Genomic DNA, 24411 nt, shown 5'->3' on the forward strand with positions numbered 1-24411 from the left:
AATATTCGCAAGGTGTTGTAACCATTACTGCTATCTAAATTCAAGAATGTCTCCCTCCCCCCCCAAGAAAGCCCAGACCCAGTAGCAGCCCCTCTTGTTTCCCTCTGGTCCCAGTCCTTGGCAGCCACTAATCTCCCTCCTGACTCTGGAATTACACAGTATGTCGCCTTTGGTGTCTGTCTGCTCTGACTTAGCATACAGTTGGAAGCCTCATCCACATTGCAGCAAGTGAGAACTCATTTCTGTTGGTCACTGAACAGTATTTCCTGTGGGAGTAATATTCCAGTAGATGTGTACATTTTGTTTATCCACTGATGAGTTGATGAATATTTGGGTTATTTCCACTTTTTGGCCACTAGGAATATCACTGCTGCAAATACGTATGTATGTGCATATTTTTGTGGGGTGTGTTAGTTCTGGGCATATGCAGAAGAGTAGAGTTTCTGGACATATAGCAACTCCATGTTTTCTTCTTGAGGAATTCACAAGCTGTTTTAGAAAGCAGTTGTGTTTTCCAGTCCCATCAGCAATGTATGATAACAGTTTCTTTCTGTCTTTGTCAATATTTGTCAGTGTCTTTTTATTTTTTTTTTAAACAGTCATCCTAGTGGTTGTCAAATGGTATCTCATGGTTTTAATTTTATTTCCCAACTGACTAAGGATGTTGAGAATCTTTTTGTTTATTCTCCATTAGTGTATCATTTTTGGAAAAAGTCTATTCAAATACTTTGTTTTAATTGGGTTGAGTTGTAAGAATGTATATTCCACATAGAAGTCCTCTTTGAGATATGTGATTTGCAAATATTTTTGACTATTATCTGTTTGTCTTTTCACTTTCTTAATGGTGCCCTTTGAAGAACAAAAAGCTTTTAATTTTCATGAAGTCCACTTTATTTTTTCTTTGGTTGCACGTTGACATGAACCCTTCATTTGTTTTTTATAGCTGATTCATGCTCCACTGTGTGGAGGTCCAATACTATATTCAACCATTTCCTCCCTTATTTACTCTTACAAATAGTGCTGCAAAAAATAACTTTGTATACATGTTTACCAGTGAGATTGCTGGGTCAGAGTAAATACATATGTGATTTTGGTGGTCATTGCCTATTCTATTCCAAACAGTGGTGACATTTCCTGTTCCCAGCAGTACCATGTGTGAGAAATGCCTGTTTCTCTGCAGCCTGGGTTCTGGAGTTTTGCTAGACTGAAGCATAGAAATGGTGTATTGCTTGTAGTTTGAAGATTGCCCTTCTCTAATTATCAGAGAAATTAAGTATCTTTCCTCAAGTTTACGGTCCTTTTGAAATACTTCTTCTGTTTTCTACCTCTTCCTCTGTTTGGCTCATTTTTTTCTACTGGTTTTTTTTTTTTTTTTTTTTTTTCTGCTTTTCTGAAAACTTAGAGGTTCTTTAAATATTAGGGATATTAGCCTTTAACTTGTGATTTAAATTGCAAATAGTCCTTATGTGATTACCTATTTGTCACCTTTTTTCCTTGTTTATGGTGTATTTTAGACATGCAAAGATTTTAATCTTTCATGCTTATTTATTTCTAGGTTTTGTGATTTTGTTTTTCTTAGTCTTTCCGCATTTACTTTGCTTCTGGATATTGAGTCAGGAAAAATATTTTCCCTGCTCCCTGACTTTAAAGGCTTTTCCCTATGCCTGCTTCTTGATAATTTTAATTTTCTGACCCCAGATTATATTTTTCCATTCTTTTGGGTTTTCTGGATACATAATCACATCGCCTATGTCATTTGCAAGTAGAGGAGTTTTACACCCCTCCCATTCTCAATTCTCTTGCCATCTCTCATGTAGTACACCTCTAGGGCAGTATTAAGAAGGATATAGTGAGGATTCTGTCTTTTCCTTATGTATGTGAAATTTTTCTACCTTCCCTTGTAAATTATCTGATAACCTTAAGGCTAATATGTGTGTGCGCGCGCATGCGCGCGCATTTGCGCATATGCACGCATTAGCTGTTTCATGCAGTTATTATTTTTTACATGCATGTGTTGAATTTTCAAGTACTTTTCCAGCATTTTCAGAGGTGATCATGCCTTTCTTAGTTCTTCATTAATTATGTTAATAGTCTTCCTAATATTAAACTGTGATTGCATTCCTGGAATAAAGCATCTTTTAAATTTTTTAAAAATTCATGTATTTTTTAGATGTTGATAGACCTTTATTTTATCCATTTATTTATATGTGGTACTAAGAAGCAAACCCAGAGCCTCACACGTGCGAGGCAAGCGCTCTACCACAGAGCCACAACCCCAGCCCAATCTTTTAAATTTTTAATGTGCAATTTGTATTTGCCAAAATCTAATTTAAGAGTTTTACATGGACATTAGCAGTTTGTTGTTGCGTGTAGGTTTGTGCATTTCTGGTATAGGAATGCTTTTGTTGAATTTAAGATCACTGCCCCATGCAGTTTTTGCTTCCTGGAGACCCCCTTCTGGTACAGATCATCCTCTGCTCTGACACAGACTGGACTTTTTTGAGGTCTGTTAGAAAGCTTTTGTCTGGGAATTCCAGACAAAAATTTGCCTCCTTCCTGTGTTGAGTCCTGAGTCCTAGACAAGATAGGATGTCAGGTCTTCTGTTTTTTTTTTTTTTTTTAAGTTTATTTATTTGATTTATTCTAATTAGTTATATATGACAGTAGAATGCACTTTGATACATCATGCATAGAGGGAACATAATTTCTCCTCTTCTGGTTGTACATGACATAGAATCCCATCAGTCATATGGTTATATATGTACATAGGGTAATAATGTCTGTTTCACTCTTCTGTCCTTACCCCTTACCCCCTCCCCTCCTTTCACTCCCCTCTACCTAATCTAAAGTAACTCTATTCTTCTCTAACACTCCCCCGTTATTGTGAATTAGCATCTGCTTATCAGAGAATATATTCAGCCTTTGGTTTTTTGGGTTTCACATATTTCACTTAGCATGATATTCTCCAACTCCATCCATTTACCGGCAAAGGCCATAATTTCATTCTTCTTTAAAGCTGATAGTCCATTGTGTATATATATATATATATATATATATATATATATATATATACACACCACATTTGTTTATCTGTTCATCTGTTGAAGGGCACCTAGGTTGGTTCCATAGTTTAGCTATTGTGAATTGAACTGCTGTAAACATTGATGTGGCTGCATCACTGTTCTCTTGTTAGTAGCTTCCTGAGAAAGTGTGCATAGGACATACATTTTTTGGAGTATCTGTGTGAGCATGTTTTTAGTTAGCCCACACTAGTTGATCATTTGGATGGAATAGAAATTTAGGTGAAACAGTTTTCCCTCCAAGTTCTTAAGATGCCCGTCATTCTGTGGCTTATACCATGCTGCTAGGATGTGGGTTACTGTTTCACCACGTGTCCTGGGTCCCATGGGCCACTGCCATGGAAGCTTGGAAGCTCTTCTTACCCAGTGCCAACCTTCTGGCTTCTGTGCTCTGGCTTCCTTCCTCACCTGCTGGCCTCAGTGGACCCTTCCTGCTTGCACATGCTTGTTGTTCAGGCTAATTACTTTTCTTGAGTTACTTCTGAATGACTCTCCTTTCCATTTTCGTTTTGAAACCCTTGCTTATTCACAGATTGCACTGTACTCTCTCCCATTTCTTGGGTCTCTGGTCTTTTTGTTCTACTTCATGGGAGAGTGCCTCAGCTTTATATTCAACCTTTAACTGAATGTTTTATTTATCATACTTACTATTTTCCTGAATATTCATGTTTATATTATGCAGTTTATGGTTTAAAGATATAATTTCATGTCTTATTCTTGCATGATATTAGTTATATACATTTAGAAATTGTACTGCTCCTACATTTTTTAATTTGAGTTCCTACCCATACCCCCCCCTTTTTTTTTAAACCCTCTTTCTCTCTTACTAAGAAGCATTTTCTGAATGCCTAGTAGTCCTTGGCTGTCTGTTCTTATTTAAAGGTGTGACACTAGGAAGCCAATTGAAGTCCTTTGCATGTGCCACACTGCAAAAATGTCAGGTGACCAGGCGGTCTTTTTGCCATGTTCCTTCAAACATCTGAATATCTGAAGGTCCTTTCTCTGGAATTCTTAAGTTTTCCAGAAAGATGTCATTTGGGTTGTTTGGCCTCTTGTGTTAGCCTGGGATCGGGCATCTGGAATTCAGCTATTTACATTACATAACTTTTTACGTGAGCCCTGCTTACCTGCCCCCTGCGGTCCGCAGCCCCTCCACTGGTGTCTGTGAAGGTGTGTTGAAATCCAAGCTGCTCGCTGAGCTGCAGTTCTGCGGGGGCTGATCTCAGCTCCTTCCACCTCTTTCCACCCTGGTCCTCCACATTCACTGCGTTCCAGTGTGGCTAGCTCTTTGTCATCAGTCAGCATTACCTCAACCAACATACAGTCTATCAGAGCAACCGGGATGCTCTAGGACCTGAAGCCCCTTGAGCGCCAGTGTCACCCCACGGGTGGGATATTCCACACCTGACCTCCTGTGAGGAGTTACAGCCAAGATGGGGCTGCACTGGACCTGGGCAGCAAGGTCAGCTTCTAGCAGCAGCTGGAGGGCCGAGTACCCTGATTTTGCTGCGTGGTGCCACAGAGGTGCCCACATGTCACAACATGAGCATCAAAGCCCACCATCAAAGACTCGCCACCGAGAGTGAGTCTTACCGTGGACTTGCAGTGGCAAGGGCGAGTCCAGAGTGGGTGCCTTGATGGCAACTAGGTGACCATGCTGTGGGGGATGTGGATCATGGCGGAGCTTGTGCCTGGGTGGGCATGAGCAATATGCGGAAACGCCATCTCTTCCACTTGATCTTGCTGGGAACCTAAGACTGCCCTAAAAAAGGTGTATTCATAGTAATAACTTCTAAAAAGTAATTCCAGATGGATTAAAATAAATTATAAAAGAATTGGAGGAGGCAAATACAACTGATTATTTTTCTGATTCGAGTGTGGGAGGACTTGTCACCAGAAAAGCAATTGTGATTATCTGGATTTCAGTATCATTCTATATACATTAGAAACCAAAATATTTTATGAAAATAACCTTAATATACTGAGAATATATAAATGGTAAAATGGGATGAATACATAGTCAAATGGTAATTTAAAATCACTAACAAACCTTTGAGGAAAGTTTTATTGCTAAGGCGTAGTGAAATAGAACAGCAGGATTGATGATTAGATTTGATGTAACGTCTGCACCCAGCACCATAAGACCTCAGAACTCGCCTGCGGGGTGGAGGGACTGTTCCGTCTCCTCCCTGCAGGGCAGCTTCCCCTCCTCCCCGCCTTGGCACGGATGGTCCCCTCACATTCCAACAGTGCCGCGCATGTACCACCGAGCAGAGCGCTGATCTCGCTCATTTTTAAGGTTTCCCCGCTTGCCCTCCTCTCTCCTGCTGGAGGACAGGGCGTGGTATGAACAGGACACACTGCCCCTGGGCTGGTGGGGCCGGGGACACCAGTGACCTCAGTGCTTCTTAGGTTCACCTGGAAGTCTTTGGTTCAGTTTGTTATTTTTACACGTCAGTCCTGTTGAGAATCGCTTCCTCAGGAGCCACTTCTCCTGAAAGATGTCGGGGCAGAGCCAAGGTTGAGAATTCTATTAATGATTTCTACAAGTCTTCTGATCTTTCTTTTGATGTCTCAATCTTTGATAAAACATAAATGAAGGCTCACTCTGGAGTCTTGTTATTTACATAACTAAAAATGGAAAAGTTGAATTTAATAACTTCATATTGAAAGTTTATATGTTCAAAATGGTACTCTGCACCTTGAAAGAGAGTAGATGTAAAAATAAATGAGACATGCCTTCTTTTAGTTGAATGAAAGGATTCTTTTGAGGAATTTATTTGTACAAGCAATAAATTTGTAAGAGATGTATAAACAAATGACTGTTAGCATACAACAATTGACTCTGATTCCAGAAGGACAGGTTGGTCAGGGAAGACTGCATTTGAACCCTAGAGAGGAAGAGAACCAATTAAGAGAGGGGCAGGGAGATCATTTCAGGCAGAGAGAGAATTACTTGACGAAAGGCTTAGCGGGGTGAAGTCTGGGGCATTTTGGGGAATTGTGAGCTATGCGGTTGACTAGTAGAGTAATAGATGTTCAGGTACCAATGGACTGAAGAGTCTCCTCTGCTATGTCGATGAGGCCCTGAAATGACTAGCTGTCTGTATTTAGGGTCTAAGAGACTCACTTCCTAGGATTTTTTTCTCATTCTTGATGAACACCCAAATCGCTACCCAGCCTCATGGTTACTCATGAAGGAGTCCAGTGTTTGCCGTGTCCCCAGTGGTAGAAGGGGGCCTGGTGGGAATGGGCAGGCTTGAGGGTGCGCTGAGAGCGTGAGCGCTTTCGGATTCCCAGGAAGGCTGAACGGTCCTGCCACGAGACCTGACCCGGGGCCCCCTTGGCGCTGCCCCTGTGTTCTGCCGCTCGCCTGGGTGCACGTGCTTTCTCGAGTTACCCAGCGCTGTTGCCTGTTCTGCTTGAACCCTGGTAACTAGTGACTGTCCCCTTAGGGTGTATCTAGAATCTAAGGTCTGTCTGCCGTCTGCCACTGTCAGGCAGATCTCCGAAATCAACACTTTAACTTTACGTCTGTTTCCTGAGGTACAGCGTTGTATTTCATCCTTTAATCTTGACTTTAATAATTTTCAGAAATGTGTGACATCAACTTTAGAGTTTCTGCTACTAAGTCCCCGCTGTGTTCCGGGGAGTGAGTCCAGGGGTGCTTAACCATTGAGCCACATCCCCAGCCCTTATTATTTTTTGAGACAGGGTCTCACCAAGTTACTTAGGGCCTTGCTAAGTTGCTGAGGCTGGCTTCGGACTTGCGATCCTCCTGGCTCAGCCTCCCCAGCTGCTGGGATTAAAGGCGTGTGCCACCGTGCTCAACTCCCCGCGCTGTGTTCTTATGATTGTTACAGCGGGTTTTATAAATATATTTATCTTATATATAAACTTATAAATAAATATTCTTACTATTATTTGTTAGTTGTGTCTAAGGTTAAGCAGAACCAACTGATTTATCCTGAGTTTTCTTTAAAATTTGCACAGTGGCATTGTTTTTGGATTACTCTCTCTGTGGAGCAAAGTTAGGAACTATCAAAAGTAAAGGCGGGAGGAAGTAGGCATGCGGGGACAGCTGTTCCTTGAGTAGCATCCTTCTGGAAAGGCCTCGTCCTGGGAGCCTGACTGCCCCCCGCTCACCAGAAGCGAGTCTTCTCCAGATAAGCCTTCCGAGGCAGGTGCGGGTTTCATTCAGGTTTGTCAGAGAAAGAGTGGGACAAGTGGCTGTGAGAAGAAATGTAGAGAAAGAGGACAAGGTGATTCGGAGGGGTCTGGGCCGGCCCTGGGGCAGAGGAGAGGGCCAGTCACAGGGTCACGCACTGTCCTCTTCCTCCAGAGGATAGGCACGGTCAGGTCAGGGAGACGGCCCCCATCCCGGCTGGGACATTCTCCTGGTGCCTGCAGAGTGTGAACGGCATCATCCCTTGTGTGATTTGGAGGCTGTGTTTCAGTGGGTACCAAATGCAGGATGCCCTGGCCATATCCCTTGCTTACCCAGAATATTAAAATTGGAATAAAGTAGCATCGTTGTTTCCTAAAAATGTAGCAAACACCCCCCTCCCAATTAACATTTAGTCCTAGGAATTTGTTCATTCCTGATAATTTAGAATTGCCTAGTATGTTATCCCCCAGCCTGTCAAATCTCACCCCAAAGTAACTTATCTTTTATTTTCCGTTGTGGTTTATTTTTTTAATGTTGTTTTCATATATAGAAATTTGGAATTTTAAAAGCCACAACGGGGCTGGGGAGATAGCTCAGTTGGTAAAGTACTTGCCTTACAAGCACAGGGTCCTGGGTTCGATCCCCAACACCGCAAAAAAAAAAAAAAAAAAAAAAGCCACAACTACAGTAAACCAAAGTACCAATTAGGACATCTAAATTCCATTTTATATTGGTCAAATTTCACATAGTATAATATCTAAAAATGAAATTTTAATCAGGCAATATGTCTGTGTTTCAGAATAAAACTTAAGGTTATTTGGTTTTGGTTTTCGTTTTTCAACATGCTGGTACAAGGTAACCACTTGTCCTTGGAAAGAATATCTTTTTTAGTGTTTTGGATTTTAGATTGTCATTCTTCTTGAAGTAATGAAGTGAATACGTAGTGATGTAGATGGTGGAAAATAGAAAGCTGGTCATGCTACAGCCCGCATTAGTATAATCAGTCATCAGGAGGTGCTGGAAATGTGGCTCATTTGTGTTGGTAAAAATTCAGTTTGTAATCCATGTTTTTTGCCTTATGTTTTGTATATTACTACAGCTAAAGAAGTAAACAGGTCATGGCACGTTTAACAAAAAGACGACAGGCGGATACAAAAGCCATCCAGCATCTTTGGGCAGCTATTGAGATTATAAGGAACCAGAAGCAAATTGCCAACATTGACCGAATTACCAAGTAAGTAAGTTTAAACAAAAATTTCCCTGTAAGATTTCATATGAGACTTTAGGGAAAATGTCTAAAAGTTCTTATCTATTCTGCTGGTCGACATATATTACAAAGGACTGAAGTCACTTCTTGCACTATAGAAATATAGAGTCATCGGAAAAACAAAGATAGAAACGTACAAGCAACATGTATTTAGAAGTTTTATAAATATTAGACAAGTAGAATATCAACATGTTCTAGTTATAATAGATTTTTACTTATAAAATATTTTAATTGTTAGAAACTAAGTATTATTTAAAAGACTTTTTAGTCAATCACTTGCTTTTATGTGTGAAGTTAATAGTAGCCTGCTGTTCATTACTCATTTTAATATAGGATGCACATGGTATGTATAGTAAAAAGCAACTTTTAGCTTATAACCCACGAACAGAGAATCTGAAACAATACCATTCTATATTTTAAGAAGATATATTAAGTAAACATTCCATTAAAAAAATTCTTTTTTCCCCTTTGTTTGTAATGACATTTATCTTGGTAGACAAAGATTCAGGATAGGAAAAAAAAACTCAGCTACTTGATGAATCCTGTTTACCTGTTCTATACTAATTATAAGGGAGTCTTCAGTTTGGAACTTGATTTTGCTTTGTTACATTGTTTCCCTGGGCACTTTTAAAAGAATAATGCTAGACATATTTTTTTAAATGTTTGGATGATAGAATTTCTTTATACTTATCCCTCTCCACATTTGTTAGATACTGTCTATAAAAATGGAAAACAGATAACATATAAAAACTAACTTCCATGAATGCTTTTTTTAAAACCTTTATTAATAAGTAACAAAAATTGAGTTCCATGTATATTTGTCCCTTCCCAGTGTTCTTGCTGTACAGGAGGGAGGGAAGCCAGGGAGTGGGTGGAGGGGTGAGGCCGGGAGCTGCTCTCATTGTGTGCCTCCTGGGGTGTGGCTTAGGTTGGCCATCAGCAACTAGCCCCTGTCCTCCAGTAGTAGATAACACTGTGGAAAATGAGAACAACACAAGTAACATTAATTATTAAATTTTTAAATAAAGCAAATAATATGAAGCATGGGAACTAAATACAGAACAGATTACAGGAAAGCAATGTTAGTGTAAAACATTTTTTTGAAGATCTTGAGCTGCGTATGTAGCTAAGTAGTAGAGTTCTTGCCTAGCATGCCTATGACCTTGGTTTCAGTCCCCACTACTGCCAAAGAAAAAAGAAAAGAAAAACAGTATTTTCTTCTGATTGAGATTTTTGTTAAAAAACACTGTGTATATCAAAATAGCTTACAGAAGAATTTTGAGATAAGATACTATTCCTTGGATTTAATTTTTGACATTAATATCATGCAAGCTTGACAGCTATTTTCGTTTCTCAGACTGCTACTTCTCTCTCATCTGCATCTTTCTCTTAGAAGCATTCTGAGTGAGTGTCGCTAGCCTGGAACTGCCTGCAGAGGGGAACTCAGAGAACTAACCCCACAGTGGTGGGAGCTACTGTTACACAGCGTGACACCTGCATTCCGCTGTAGTAAAAGACCAATAAATGGGCTGGGGAGATAGCTCAGTTGGTAGAGTGCTTGCCTTGTAAGCACAAGGCCCTGGGTTCGATCCCCAGCACCGCAAAAAAAAAAAAAAAAAAGAAAAGAAAAAGACCAATAAATAAGATCACATACATCTCATTTTACATCACAGATTCTGGATAAGAATTCTTTTTTCTCCTTCATCAGTACATCTGACTTCAAATCACATTTTTCTTCATGTCTTAAGGTCCATATTTCTTAGAGCAAACATGAATAAATTTATTTACCGATCAAATGACCATGATTTTGTTAGTTCATCTGAAGATGGAAAGAAAGAAAAGAAGGAAGGGAGACAGGGGAGCAGAGAGGGAACAGGTACCTGTGAGTGGTTCTGATGTTTCTTCTGCCTCGTCCTAGCTGAGGGTATGCTGTGTTCCTTTTTATTACCGCAGCTCGCTTTGGTGTGTTCTGTGCTTCTTCCATAACATCAGTCTCGTTTGCAATTATACCCTCGCTGCTCCGTCAGCTCCCAGGAGGAGCTGTCCAGGGAGTCCCCCACCTAGTAGTGCCTTTGCTTCTGAGCCAGCCACCGTTCCCCTTGCCTGCGCTAGGTTAGGAAGGAGCGTTGGACTGTGCCCGGAAATCCGTCTTTTGCTGTAAAGCCTAATGTTACTTACTATTCCACACTCTTAAAAGGTAAGTACTTTTCGAGCCTTAGATTCATTTTAAGTCAAGTTGCTCTGCTTAGTTCCAGTCAAGTCTGAACTCAGAGTTGTCTTTTAAACTTCAAAAATATCTTAAGCCACCGCAGGCTGTAAAGAGTTGTCCAGATTCTGTGTGTGGTCATTGTTTCTCCTTCCCTGTTCCACTGGTGAGTGACTTGGCTGCACTTCAGGCCCTTGGGTGGGCACATCCTCACTGTAGCTTACTTGGATGTGCTGGTTGGGGTCGGCTTGTCTTTTTCTTTTCATCTATAGATTTCTCATCCATCTTTTTTGATGTTTTCCTTTTGGGATTTATTTATGAAGGATCAGGGTTGTTTGACTGGCGTTTGCTGATCACCTGCAGTGGTCTACCTAAAGCTGTTGCTCAGCCCTGTATTTCAAGGACGTTGAGTTGCCTCCAGGCCTGAGGGTAGAGCCTGATAGCTACAGGGTGGTGGTGGGCGCTAGGGAGGCACAGGACGTTGACTGCTTCTCATTTCCTGATGTTTGTCACCATTGCTGTTAGATCTGATAATTCACTGAAGTTTAAATAATTGTAACAGTCTTTCTTTTTCAAACTGGAATATGCTTCTGTAAGTGTACAAGCTTCCCATCCTCTCTGCTCTTTGGTTTCCCTATGGCATAGTTGGTATAGGAAAAGTAGTGTTCAGAATAGCACCCTCTACTGGGAACCAGTTAATTTTTAAAATATCATTTGGAATTCATGCATTTAAATAAATTGAATAAATTTCAATCCAAATTTTACATCGCCCTTATTTTACACACACACACCCCTCATTGCTTAGTTTTTCTTATTTGAGGCTTCTCTTAGTATGTTAGATTTTGTTTCCCTGTTATATTTCTCATTTCCTGTTGAATTCCTTTCATCTTTTTTGTTTTGACCCATGTTGTTTCCCTTCTTGCGCCTGCTGTTTATCTATCTGTTATCTGCTATGTGTTCACTCCTGCATGCCTGCTAGTTTAGACCTCACTTCTGAAGTGATTTGCTTCATTTTCTTCGGATGTTTAACTCATTTTGAGACTTTGCAGCGTATCACTTTCAGATCTTGTTCTGTTTTCCGAGTCTCTTCTGGTTTCTTGGGTCTGTCAGCACTTTTGCTTGTACAGATGTGATTCTCCTCTGACAGCCCAGGGTTTCCCCTTGGCTCTTTTGATGTGAAATCAGTTTTCCCAAACTTGGATCAGGGAATTTTGTTCTGAGTACTTTCCCTAGGCTTATGTCTGTAAAGCTCCCATTTGTGCCATTCTTATGAATTGCCAGAAATATGTGTTCTTATTTCCTGAAACTTCTGGAGTTTTCTTTATTTTTTTAATCCCTATTTTTTTTCCCATGAAACTATGCTTTTATTATGCTGAAGTTCACAACAGTCTTGTGATTTTTCTTCAAAAGGGCCCCCGGGAAGCACAGTTTTCTAAACTCAAAAAAACAGAGCTTAAGCAACTAAAAACAAACAAACAAACAAACCCTCTAGCAGAGGCAAATCCAAGGAACTTTTTAAATGTCTGTGTAATTCTAGATACATTAGAATCAACAGTAATATTCTCCTCTCTTCAAACATAGTAAGATTTGTGTTGCATTTTTAGAAAAGAATTCTGTAAGTAGAATTTGCAGCATTTTAAAGCAGTTGGACTCCAAATCCTCACAAAAACAAAAACAAACAAACCCCCAAAACTGAAGGGTTTTGTGATGTTTCATCATCATGAAGTTGAAATGAATGAGTCATTTTATCATAAAGAAAAAATATAGCAGTCTCTTCAGGGTTGTCTTTGAAGATAAGCAAAGAGATATCTTCTCTTTGTAATTCACATATCTATAAATGTTAAATTTTAGAAGGCACATGAATTTGTTGATTTTATATAATTTGGATAGTTATCATAATCAGGCTTTGAAATACTTCATTACTTACTATGTATGGTAAATATTTATAAAATATTTGTGTGTTTTCGATGGTGTCAGCCCTCGTTTTCAGATCTGCACTCGGGAAGCAGGGATGAAGGACCGTAGAACAGCAAGGCCAGTGCCGGAGTGAAGTGGGAGCTTTTAATTGCACACGAGGCAGCCCAGTGCCGGGTTATTCCTTTAAACACCAATAATGTTTTGATATTCCAATAAAAATAAGTTACAGGCATCACCCCATTCCCCCCTGTAATCCAGATTACTCACATCTAATTTGAATAATCATAAAATGGCCTTTGAGGTTCATAATCATTCTAAGTTGTTGTTAGGAGATAGCTTAACGACTTGCTTTTTTGAAGTAGGTTTGGATTTTGTGCTAGTTTCTACAAGTGCTATTGGCTAGATGGTGTGGAGGAGATGAACTTGTTTTTTATCGATTGCTGGAATCAGCAATTGAAGCAGTGTCTCTGTAGGTTTCCTTCCCACCTTGAGTAAATTCGAGTCTGTGTCCAGGGGTGAGTAGATTGTGACTAGCATCACCGGAGTAACTAAGTGATTGCAGGACTAGTCCCATTCCAGTTACCCTTTCAAATTAGAGCATCAATTAATTACATGTATTGCTTACTTTAGGGTCAAACCCCGGTTAGTAAGTGTGACCTCTGACCTTTTGGGGCATACTTGGCGTTGCCATTTCTGAGTTCTCCTGGAGCAGCTCCTATCCTTACAGATGAGGTCTGTATGTAGACCAGAAGTCCTCCTGGTAGGCTGCCCTTGAAACCAGGTGCACGGTTTCATTATGTGCTAGAGTTTAGTGTTAGGAAGCCCAATTCCCAGAAACTGTGTATTCAAGTTAAGTTTTGCTGTGTCTCTTCAAATTTCTTTTCACTTTTTAGAATTATTGAAGAGGAGAAAGTCCATTATATAGATAACTTTTTTAGAAACATGTTATTTTTTAAAAAACTACCAAGTAGTATTGTTATACTGTTCTTGTAATCCTGAGGATCCTCACAGAATTCCTTCCTGCATTCTCTTTTCAGTCCGTATTGATTTGTTCTTTCATTTTGTGGAAGTAGGTGGGCAGGTGCACCTTACTGCTGTTATCATGTCATTTCACATGCTAACAGCTTTAAATCAGAAGCAACTGATTTCGAGGAACTATACCCCAGTGACTTTTGTCCAGTGTGCATATTCTTTGGCATTGGTCTTGCCTAGGATGTTCATGGTTTTTGTTTGTTTGTTTTTGGCATTTCTTTACAGTTCTGTGAAGTAGACATAAATGAGGCACATAACATTATAAATGACCATTGAGTAGTAAGATGCAGTACCAGACTTTTGAGAGTTATAGTCCCGTGTGCTAGAGCACCATAGTCTGTTACGCAGCAGACCTTTCTTGAGAGGGTCACAGAGAGAGTCCAGAATCCTTTGGACAGGCAGAGTAGTCTCAAATATGAGACTGTCTAGATCAAGGGAAGGGACTGTAGGGTTTGAAGGGAAAGTGGCTGGAGAGTGGCCACCGAGGAGGGCCTTTCATGACGGCATTGAGATTTTTGCCCCGCAGCTAGAGGGGAACAGCAGATGTTTTAAAGATGGAAATGGCTAAAGTAAAGCGCACTCGCGTCTTTCTCTTTCCAGCTGGACTGGCCCTCGTCAGTGGCTCTCTCGTCTGGTCTTCCCTGTGCTAGCTTGGGTTTTCGCCTCATGGTTTTCTCCCTGTGCTTCTGCCCCTCCCTCATCTTGCTGTCTGTTCCTGCCCATCATCGTTGCCAGGGTTTTCCAAGACATTGTCTTATCAAATTGCTTCACTCTTGCAAACCTATTTTTCGGCTCATGCGTCCACTTGCAAAGCCTCTCTGGTCAGTGGGCTCCGCTGTTGCTGATCTTTTCTCTCGCCCATGTCGCTGTCTCTGCCTGCCTCTGCATTACCCGCTGCTCTCCAGAACGCTGGACTCGAGGTGGGTCTTTCCTCACTCTGCCTGTGATGCCCTGTCTGGACTTCTCTTTCGATCGTCATCTCATCAACCTCACAGTTTACCAGTTTTCTAAATTTTCTGTATGATTGTTCTTAAAATCCCTTGATTTTCCCATTGTGCATAAAGTCTAAATACCTGAGCAGGGCATTTGTACAAAGCTCTTCACAGTCACCATCATAAGATTTCTTTCTCCTTGTCACACCCAGCCTCTCCCCCTCATAGGTGAGGCTGTTCTCAATCACCTGAGCAGGCTACAGATTTTTCATTCTGTAATTTTCCTTTACTTATGGACAAAGTCATACCCATTCCTTTACAATCCAATTCAAATCTCCTTTCAGATTTTGATACATTCCTCAGTATAACTAACCCTATGCCCCTTTCTCTTTGCTGTCATAGTAATATGTTTGAAATTCAATTTTATCATTTTTTAAAGTATCTTATGATCTCTGAAAAACATTTCTGCTGCTTTTGCTGATTGTGAGCACCTAAGGGATAGAGAGTGAATCTTTCATGTGTTATCTTTGTATGTCAGTGTGAAAAATAGTGGTTGGGACAAAAATAATAATATTCAGGCTAGGGATGGTAGATCAGTAATAGAGGGTTTGCCTAGAATGGGCAAGGACCTTTGTTTTTCCCCCATAACTGCAAAGATTGAGAGAGAGAGAGAGAGAGATCATGATCATAATAAATATTTTACTGCAGAAGTCGTTTGGAGGAGGGTTATAATAATCAATAATATTAAACAAGCCCTCATTTCCTCATTGTGTGACAGGGACAATGCTTTATATGATCTGTCATTTAATTCTCACTGCGATTCTGTAGCGTATGTTGCCATTGCATTCCCTGCATTTCCTTTGTGTGAGTCTTTCTGTGTAGCTGGGCTGATCTTGAACTCAGGGTCCTCCCACTCTGACCTCCCAAGTAGCTGGAATTGCAGGCGTACACTATTCTGCCCACTTTCCCCACATTTTCTTTTACTAACTTTATCATTTGGCTTTTTGCGGTTAGCTCTTTAATCCATCTTTGGCTCTCTCTTTATGTGGTAAAGATCTAATTTTATTTTTCTCTCTGTAGTGAATTTACTTCTTTAGACTCTAAACTTGAGAGTCAAAAACTCTTGTGGGAGGTGTTTCAGGAGACCTTGTAGCATATGATGTCATTGAATTCTTTATTAACAGTACCGTTTTTTTTTTTTTTTTTTTTTCCTGTCCTCTGCCTGGTAACCCTCCCACCACTACATGGTCTTTATAGAAAAGATCTCTTGTGTTTGGGTTTATCCTCAGCACAGAGAGCCATGACTGGCACATGCCACCCAGTAACAGCCTAGAGAAGTCTCTTCCTGCCCCCAGTTTGCTTTTCCAACAGAAAACTTGAAATCTTAAATGAACTAGACTAGTTCTACTATCAGCTCTGCTAATGACTAGCTTTTCCTTCTTGAGGAAGTTGTTTTTTCTTCCTTCCTCTGTAATTAATGCCCTGTGTAACTACCATCTCCATCAAGTTACAGGAAGCTTTTGTGACTCAGAAATGTTCTCTTCCCTCCTTTGTGGTCAGTTCGCCCTGTCCCTAGCCCCAGGCAATCGCTAATTTGCTTTCTGTGAGAGTGATTGGCTTGTCTTCTAGCACTTGATATAGATGGAGTCAGTACAGGTTGAGCATCCCCAATCCCAAAACTGAAAATTGAAAATGTGCTGAAATCTCAAGCCCCACATCGCCTTGCTCATTCCCCTAATTACTAGAGACACGAAGCACGTTCTGATATTCTCACTGACCATTTGTGACTCCTTTTGTGAAGTGCGTGTTCACTCCTTCCCCCACGTGTACTGCATGCTTCCACGTTACTCCCAAAGACCCTGGAGGGTGTCCTGCATTCTGAGTGGCATTTTCCCAACACGTCCCTGTCGGTACAGTTCCAGGTGAGATCAGAGGGAACCAGAGTCGGCATTTATGGAAATCCTGGCTAAAGTTTCTCTGTAATTATTGAAAGGTGCTAACATGCTGATCCAGGAAACTCAAAGTAGAACAAATTAAGAAGATGTCCACATTTAGCCATTTGATAGTGAAAACTGTAGAATTCACCAGAGGCCTTAAGTGTAGCCAGAGATTTTTAAGAAGACCTCAAGCACCTGCATCTCTGGAATGCAGCCTGCTTTGGATCGTGGCCTCCAGGGGGTCAGGAGAAAGTAATGCTCAGCCTGGAAGGACTTGCCTTTCCAGGAGCCTGAGGTATTGTAGACAAACTAAACGTGAGAGGAAAGAATTCTTCAGTGGCTTACATCAGGCAAAATGAATAAAAAATAATCTCAAGTGAAACTTCTGATACGGAAAGGTGAGTCGTGAGCAAAGGTGATAAACGGGGGCAAAAGGAAAGCATCGACTGTGCAAAGCAAGAGTAACGTTTAATTTATGGAACAAATGAGGCCAGAGCAGCCGAAACACCAACTGAGAGCCTAGAAGTGATACCAATGCTCATCAGCCCCGGGGCGGGCAGTCAGGTTCCTAGACAGCTACGTCTGCAGTGAACACAAGGTCTCACACACCAGCCCAGATTAATTGAAGTGATAGTATGAGAGGAATCAGATACAAAGAGTGCATTAGTATGACTCTGTTTCTGTAAAGAAAAGCAGGCAGCTCTGGACAGCATGTTCTTAGGATGCCTGCACAGAGGATGTAGAAGGGGAGACAGGGAGCTCCTGTTCCTTAAAAGCTGTTCCCTTAGCGGCTTCCCCCGTCTTCCTTGGGAGGCTTTCCTGTGCCGGGCTGTGAACTGAAGGAGGTGTCCTGAGTGCCTGGGAGTGATGGTACTTGTAGCTGCCCTGTTACAGCAGGGTCCGTGCACTCCGTCAGGTGGCGTTTGTGATCAGAAAACCAGTAAGGGGACTTTTATATAGAATTGAAAAAGAAGGCCTAGCTACTTTGCTTTTCATTATTTTTCTCCAGTAAACTGTGGTAACCTTTTTTATAATTGAGATTTAAAAAAAAAAATAGACATTTAAAAACTGTATATGGTTTTAGAAGACATTATATTCTGATTTCTAATTACATAATTTTGAAAGAATGTCTATCCAATGATATTAACCCGTTATTGCATCAAAACGTTTGCTAATCATTGAAATTTTGTCCTAGAGTTCTGTTGGAATAGATTGTATTCCAATGTACATGTAGTAATAACATGTACGCTAAGCACTGTACAAAGTAAAGTCAGATTTGGTTTAAGTCTAGTAGTTATATATCAAAAGAAAAAGTATATAGCGTTTTAAATAAAATTAAATAATTTTACTGTAAAATCATAAATAAAATTAAATAATTTTAATGTAAATATTTGAAACATCCTATTTCATTTTAAGACCTCAATTGATTCATATTTTCAACTGCAGGGAAATAGAGGAAAAGGAAGGAAGAGAAAGTCCGTAGCTGGCTGAGGGCGGCAGGCACTGTTAACGGCTCTGCGCGCAGGACGTAGAGCAAGCTCTGCGGTGCGCGGCTCCCTTTGGTGAAGAGGGAGCAGAAGGTGCACAACCTTTAGTTTGCGTATGTGTGGGCTTATATTCATATGTGTGTATTAAGCAAATATCTTATTGGAGCTTTATTTGTCCCCCAAAATGTGGGGGACAGTTACAGAAAGGATATAGAACAGTTAGATGTTAGGAGAAGGATGGAGAAAAGTGAAATGAGGGTTAGGAGATAAAACAGCCAGTAGAGGTGAGCTCCCCGGGAATCTTACGACTCGGGTCCTTACGGGTCTGGTACACATTTGGCTTTTAGTTGTCTAGAAGCTAATACAAAGGTGCAGCTGGGACATTTTAATGATGTCCATATAGTAAATGAGTTCCTGAAGTGAGCTATGATTGTTTCTGGTAATGCTAAAACCAGAAAGAAATTTATCCCTGGGATCGTCAGAGAATTAAGTATGTTCTAATTGTTGCAAAGCTTTTGTCAGAGGGCAGAGTGCAGTTCGGTCTGGAGTGGTCAAGCTGAGATTGCAGAGGCGGTTTCAACTGGACTGTGACTAGTATTGGTAGAAAGAGGACCCCAAATACGACTCGATGTTGCTTGTGCTTTTTCCAACTGCACAGGAAATTGACCATAAAACTTACAATATATTTCACTTTCAGATATGAATCAACTACATTTTTCTTGAACCTATGGTGATTTTTGCATCATTACACAGATATGTCATTTTCATTAGTTGTATCATTATTTTAAAATGGTAAGTAAATTTTTTAAAAGTTGGTAAAAATTGGGGGATAGGCTAATTTAATAATGTAAAAAGATTTGAGCAGGCTGTAAAATGTACAGTTCAGCCTTATGAAATTGAGGCTTTGAATTGAAAACATTCCCTTTTTATAGCATGGTATCAATGTTAATAAACTAGGGAGTGTATGTATATCAAGGAAAATGGTTTTTCCCCCCACAAATGAAAACGTCCTATTATAGAAGTGTTACTCTCCATCTAGTCTTAAAATAACTAAACGTTTTACTTAACCAATATTAATTGTCACTGTATAAATGATAGAGGTCAAAATCTAATTATTTACAGTGGGACATTTGGAGTAATCAGAAACTTAAAAAGTGCTTGTAACACCTTTACTACTAATGAAAAATATGGAAAAGAAGGGCTTTTTTTGCTAATTAATCCCCATGAAATTTTCACAGTGTGTCTATATTCAGTGAACACTGTCAATTATTTTTAGTTACTTCCAAAATAAAGAAAATTAACTCGACCATTATGATGAAGTAGAAATTATAAAGCAAGTACAAGAAAAATTTCACCTGTCCTTGTTTTTTTCCCTAATGAGTCACTATGAAGGTGTGCGATGAGTCGGCAGTTATAGGCATAGTCAGTAGAGAGTGGAACAGAGTCGGGAAGAAGGCTGGGAGCAGTCTAGAACCTTCAGCACATGGTGACTTGTCTGGTGAATGCTCCAAGGTCTCTTACATGCCTGCTACTACCATTACCCAGCTGCAGTGCACGGAGACAGATAGAGGTAGGCTCCAGGATGAATCTGATGTACTGCCAATTTCAGATCACCTGGATCTAATTAGGCATTGGCATGACTCGGAGCAGTGCTTTCAGTGCCTGTGTGGACCTAGCTTTCCAGATCAGCCCTGAGTATAGCACTTTGGGATACCAACCCAGAGACTGGGATTTTACCAAGACTCTCTTTGTTGGTACACCTGAATGGCGGCTTTTGTCTTTGGCCCCACAAGGTTGTGAACACTTTGCTTGGCTTTGGAGCATTTCAGCTGACTCTTCCAGAATTGGCAAATACTCCAAATTAAATGAATACTTTTTAAGTATTTTGTTTGGTTTTTCTAGTTTTAATGGAAAGAGTGATCTCAATAAACCAAATCAACTATGATGGTTAGCAGAACACACTTTCTCTTCCCCCACCCCATGTGTGTGTATATGTATATGCATATGAATATATAGAATTTTAAATAATTTTTAATATTTTTATACCATGAGAATTTTTTCACACCATTATGTGTTTTGAAACATTAATTTTATAAGCTGTATAGTATACTGTTAGGTGTACATAATGTAACTTATGATTATGGACATTTAGATCCTTTGGATTCTGTAAAATTCCATGATGTGAGGAACATTTTTCTATAAATTTCTGTGCCTCATCTCATATTATTTCCTTAGAAATAGAATTACTGTTAAAGGATAGGATTATCTGTAAAGTTCTTGATACCTGATGCCAAAATGCTTTCCAGAAAGTACTTTCAGCGGTAATGAATTGAGGATGCCCATCTCCGTGTGCCTTTACTAGCACTGAGAGTAATGATTTTTAAGTATCTAGCTGATGTAACAGGGGGAAATACTTTTCTAATTGTTTTAGTCTTGTGTTGTAGGGCTATAAGTTTGTTGTTACATTTGTCATAAATGTTTCCACTTTATTGTTTGCTTTTAATTTGCAGAATGGAAGTTAGTGATAATTGCTACAGGATAGAAGAAAGTGGGTTTCTGGTGTGTATTTCATGAAGAAATTCCACATTTCTTACTAGTCATGTTTTGTATCTTAAAATTTCCATAGCTTTTATATGTAGAACATCTTTTAACATCAAACGATTTCAATCAGTATTTGCTTAAATTTCCATCTTGAATTTTGCAAATGTATAGTCATCTGTTTTCTCGAGTCTGTTTTCAGCCCCTCCAAACCAGCCTCTGGGGCCAGTTGGGCACCATGAGGCACTGAAATCAGTGCTTAATAGACTTGAAATAAACTTGCTGCATTATCATCAAAATTGTCAAATCCTTTCACACCTGTCAACTCTGTGAATAGCACGAAACAGTTTGTAAGGGACAAGAGGACATTTTAGGCATTTCTTATGTGTTTTAATGAACAGAAAATGTATCACTGTTTGTTGGTGGTGTGGGCCACCGGATGCAGCCGTGTTTGTTCTTTCATTAGTGTGCTCCTTTCCCAGTACATTCATTTCAGTGAGATGCCAGAAGTTTGAGAGATTGAATTGTTATTACAATGTTGAAAGAGAATTACTTTCAGGAAATTATGATTCATGAGCTCTCTTACTTTTGTAAAAATGTTAAGTAAGCAGGGCTATTACCATTGTTACCGTTAATTCTTTATACATGTTGTCTTGGAACGCATAGAATAACCCTGGGGGAGATGAAGCAACTTAGGGTTGTATAGCCTGTTGCATGGATGCACTTTGGTGCTTGGCAACAATTGGAAGTCATATCCCGAGAGAGAGAGGTGCTCTGGGGCTCCAGAGAGCAGGAATGGATATGAGCAGGATGGAGAAAAAGAAGAAAGTTTATTGAAAAAGTTCAGAGAAATTGAATATAATACTGAAATACTAGCCATTTCCACACCATTTCATGACTTTGCTATTAAGTAAAATTGAAATAGGAAACTATAAAGCCTCTGTGAATGTATCGTGAACCCAGAGTTCTACTTTTGCTTCTTTATTGGAAGAAGGTAAGGCCCTGGGATGGGTTAAACAATTCTGAAGAAAATGAGAGATTTTAAGAAATGAGTCCCTTCACCTGGAGTTAGCCTCAGTGCCTTCATATGGGGCAAACCTGAGCACTGGGGGAACTAAGAAAATGAATGATGGAGTGAAGTACCGTACAAGTCACTCCATCTTCACACTTCCTTTATAATGAATTTGCCAACCTTAAACCTCGTCAAACACACTTGGACTCTCATGCTCAATAGAATTACATCACTCCTCTATTTACTTAATATCTACAGTGTTCTGCTTCAATTCTAGCTTTTTTCTCTATTTTTAAAGAAAAATAGATGAGAATTGAATTATCTTTAACAAAAAATAACCTTTTTTTTTAAAGATGGGAGAGTGATCAAGAAAAAAGTAAGCAATCCGCCAAGTTTGGGCATTACTTTAGGTACAGATAGGCCCCAGGGTGATGTCCGACGCACTGCCAGTTTCAGATCATCTTGCTCTAACTCAGCGTTGGCATGATCTGAAGCTGGGCCTTCAGTGCCTTTGTGGACCTTTCCAGATGAGCCCAGAGCTAACGGCAGTGTGTTTCTTGACATTTATCTCTGTTACAGGTAGTGAACACATGGCCCTTAGCTTTCAGATGACACTTCCAACACATACTAAGTGCTCACTTACTCTTTATCCGGATTTGCCTAAACCCAGCTTTCCATTCAGAAAACAGAACCATTGACCACAGCTGTTACAGTCAGGTGAGGAAGGTGCACCGTTTTGGTGGAGTGCTTGCCTCCTCTGTTCTGGGGAGAACTGATCTTCAGCCATACACTTTCTTGATCCTGATCCTTATAATAGGGATCCCCGATTCCAGCCTGTTTGTTATTGTGTACATCTTTTGTAGTCCTCGGAAGGCCAAAGGTAGAGCCAGATGTTGCTTTAGTTCTTTTTGAACTAAAAAGTTGAGCCCAATGTGCCATTACTGAGAAAAAGTAAAACTCTTCTTCATTGTGTGTGTGTGTGTTTTTAAAAAACTCAGACATTTATTTATTTATTTATTTTTATTGTAAACAAATGGGATACATGTTGTTTCTGTTTGTACATGGAGTAAAGGCAAATCATTTGTGTAATCATAAATTTACCTAGGGTAATGTCGTTTGATTCATTGTTATTTTTCCCTTCCCCCCACCCCTCCCACCCCTCTTTTCCCTCTATACAGTCCTCCCTCTTTTCCCTCTATACAGTCCCTCCTTCCTCCATTCTTGCCCCCCTCCCACCCCCCATTATGTGTCAGCAAGATCATTCTTCCTTTGGATTTTTTGAGTCCAGGCCCTAAAGCCGTTTGAGCACATTGTGATTCAGAAAACCACTCTGCTGCGGAAGTCCATGGGTAGAAACGTATTGAGGAATAATGAAAGACAGCAACATTCTTCCCAACGTAGTAAACTGGAAGTAGGAAGGAGTACCAATAAAAGATATGTACCAAATCCCACAAGTAACATGTTAGTGCTTACATTTAGCAATTTATGCTGATAGGTTCTCTCTACCAATAGCTGTCTTCAGACTACTATTTACTACCTATGGTATGTATTTTACTAGAAGTCTTAAATGACTCAGACAAGAAAAGTTCAACAGAATTTACAGACATAACTAATGAAAATTTAGCAAAGTTGCTCAACATATACCAACACCTACCAACCAAAAAATCTTAGGTGAAGTAAAAAATTCCCTTTTCAAAGATAAACTGGAGTCTTTCTTCAGTGCCAACGTGATGGCACAAGTGGAAAATTCCTCACCTGACCTCATGTGGTAGGTTGCGGTCCAAATACAGGTGTGCTAAAAACATGGTGTTAGACTTCAGGTGTACATGAAACATAAAGGGATTTCTTGTTTATTCTTGGGTCTTATCATTGTGATATCTCATGTGTGTGCAGATATTTCAAAATCTGAAGAATCAAAATCTAAAATCTAGCACACTCTGGCCCCAAGCCTTTCAGATAGAGATAATGGACCTGTATAAGTAGAAGTTCTTTATATATTGGGAATATGTAGGACTTAAAATAGCTTTTTAATGATATTATTATAAATATATTTCTTAGCTTGTTATTTGCATTTTAACTTGTTTTTTCTTATGTTGGAATTGCTGATTTTGTGTAATCTTATTATATCATTTCTCTTCTATTTCTTACTTTAAGGTTTTTCTCATACCATTGTGAGAAAATAGTCTCTACTGTTTTCTTTAATACTTTGTTTTGTTTGTGATATTTAAATCTGATCTATCCAGAATTTATTTATGGGTACAGGCTGAGGTAGGGCTCCATCTTTTATCCCCCAACTTACAGAGCCTGCTGTCCCAATGCCATGCATTGATTGCTCAATCTTTCTAACGGTAATTTGAAATGCCACCTTTATTGTAGTAAAAATTCCTACTTACTCCTCTTCTTTTATATCAGTGATATTTCAGAATTTTCCTCATGCAGACTTTGTTGTTTCTTCTATTTACTACTAGGAATTTTGTTTTTCTTATTGCTGTTGTAAGTAACTGAAGTCTGGTAATCTTCTGAATATTTTTCCTTGAGACTGGGTGGAGCATACATGAGGGCCTGGGTTCAGTCCATAGCACCAAAATAAATACATCTCCTCATTAGCCTTGATATGTAAATGCTTTTAATTTTACTATATTTTACTATCTTAATTTGTACCCCAAAAGAATTTATTTAAAAATAGCATATGAACTGATTTCTTGGGTTTCTAAATATATGATTTGCAAATAATGATTTTTTTTTTAGCTCCTAATCAACTTTTTATACCTTACTTTGGCTATGTTGGTTATTAGTTTTGCAAAGTGTTGATGTGATAGCAGTAGATATATTTGA

At 39.6% G+C, this 24411-nt stretch overlaps 1 protein-coding gene across 12 annotated transcripts in view; it reads left to right on the forward strand.

The window, feature by feature from the left end:
* The window catches only part of Zmynd11 (zinc finger MYND-type containing 11), an 85824-nt gene that overhangs the window by 17646 nt on the left and 43767 nt on the right, over nt 1-24411 (forward strand). For 11 of the 12 annotated variants that reach the window (XM_047520091.1, XM_047520090.1, XM_047520089.1 and 8 more), the window contains exon 2: nt 8348-8482. In XM_047520091.1, the coding sequence (XP_047376047.1) occupies nt 8367-8482 (116 nt within the window). In that variant the 5' untranslated portion in view covers nt 8348-8366. Of the gene's footprint in view, nt 1-8347; nt 8483-24411 lie in introns of those variants that run through there. The other variant, XM_047520099.1, reaches the window with a different exon arrangement.

Source organism: Sciurus carolinensis, chromosome 12, assembly GCF_902686445.1.
Source record: "Sciurus carolinensis chromosome 12, mSciCar1.2, whole genome shotgun sequence".
In the NCBI taxonomy this organism is placed as follows: domain Eukaryota; kingdom Metazoa; phylum Chordata; class Mammalia; order Rodentia; family Sciuridae; genus Sciurus; species Sciurus carolinensis.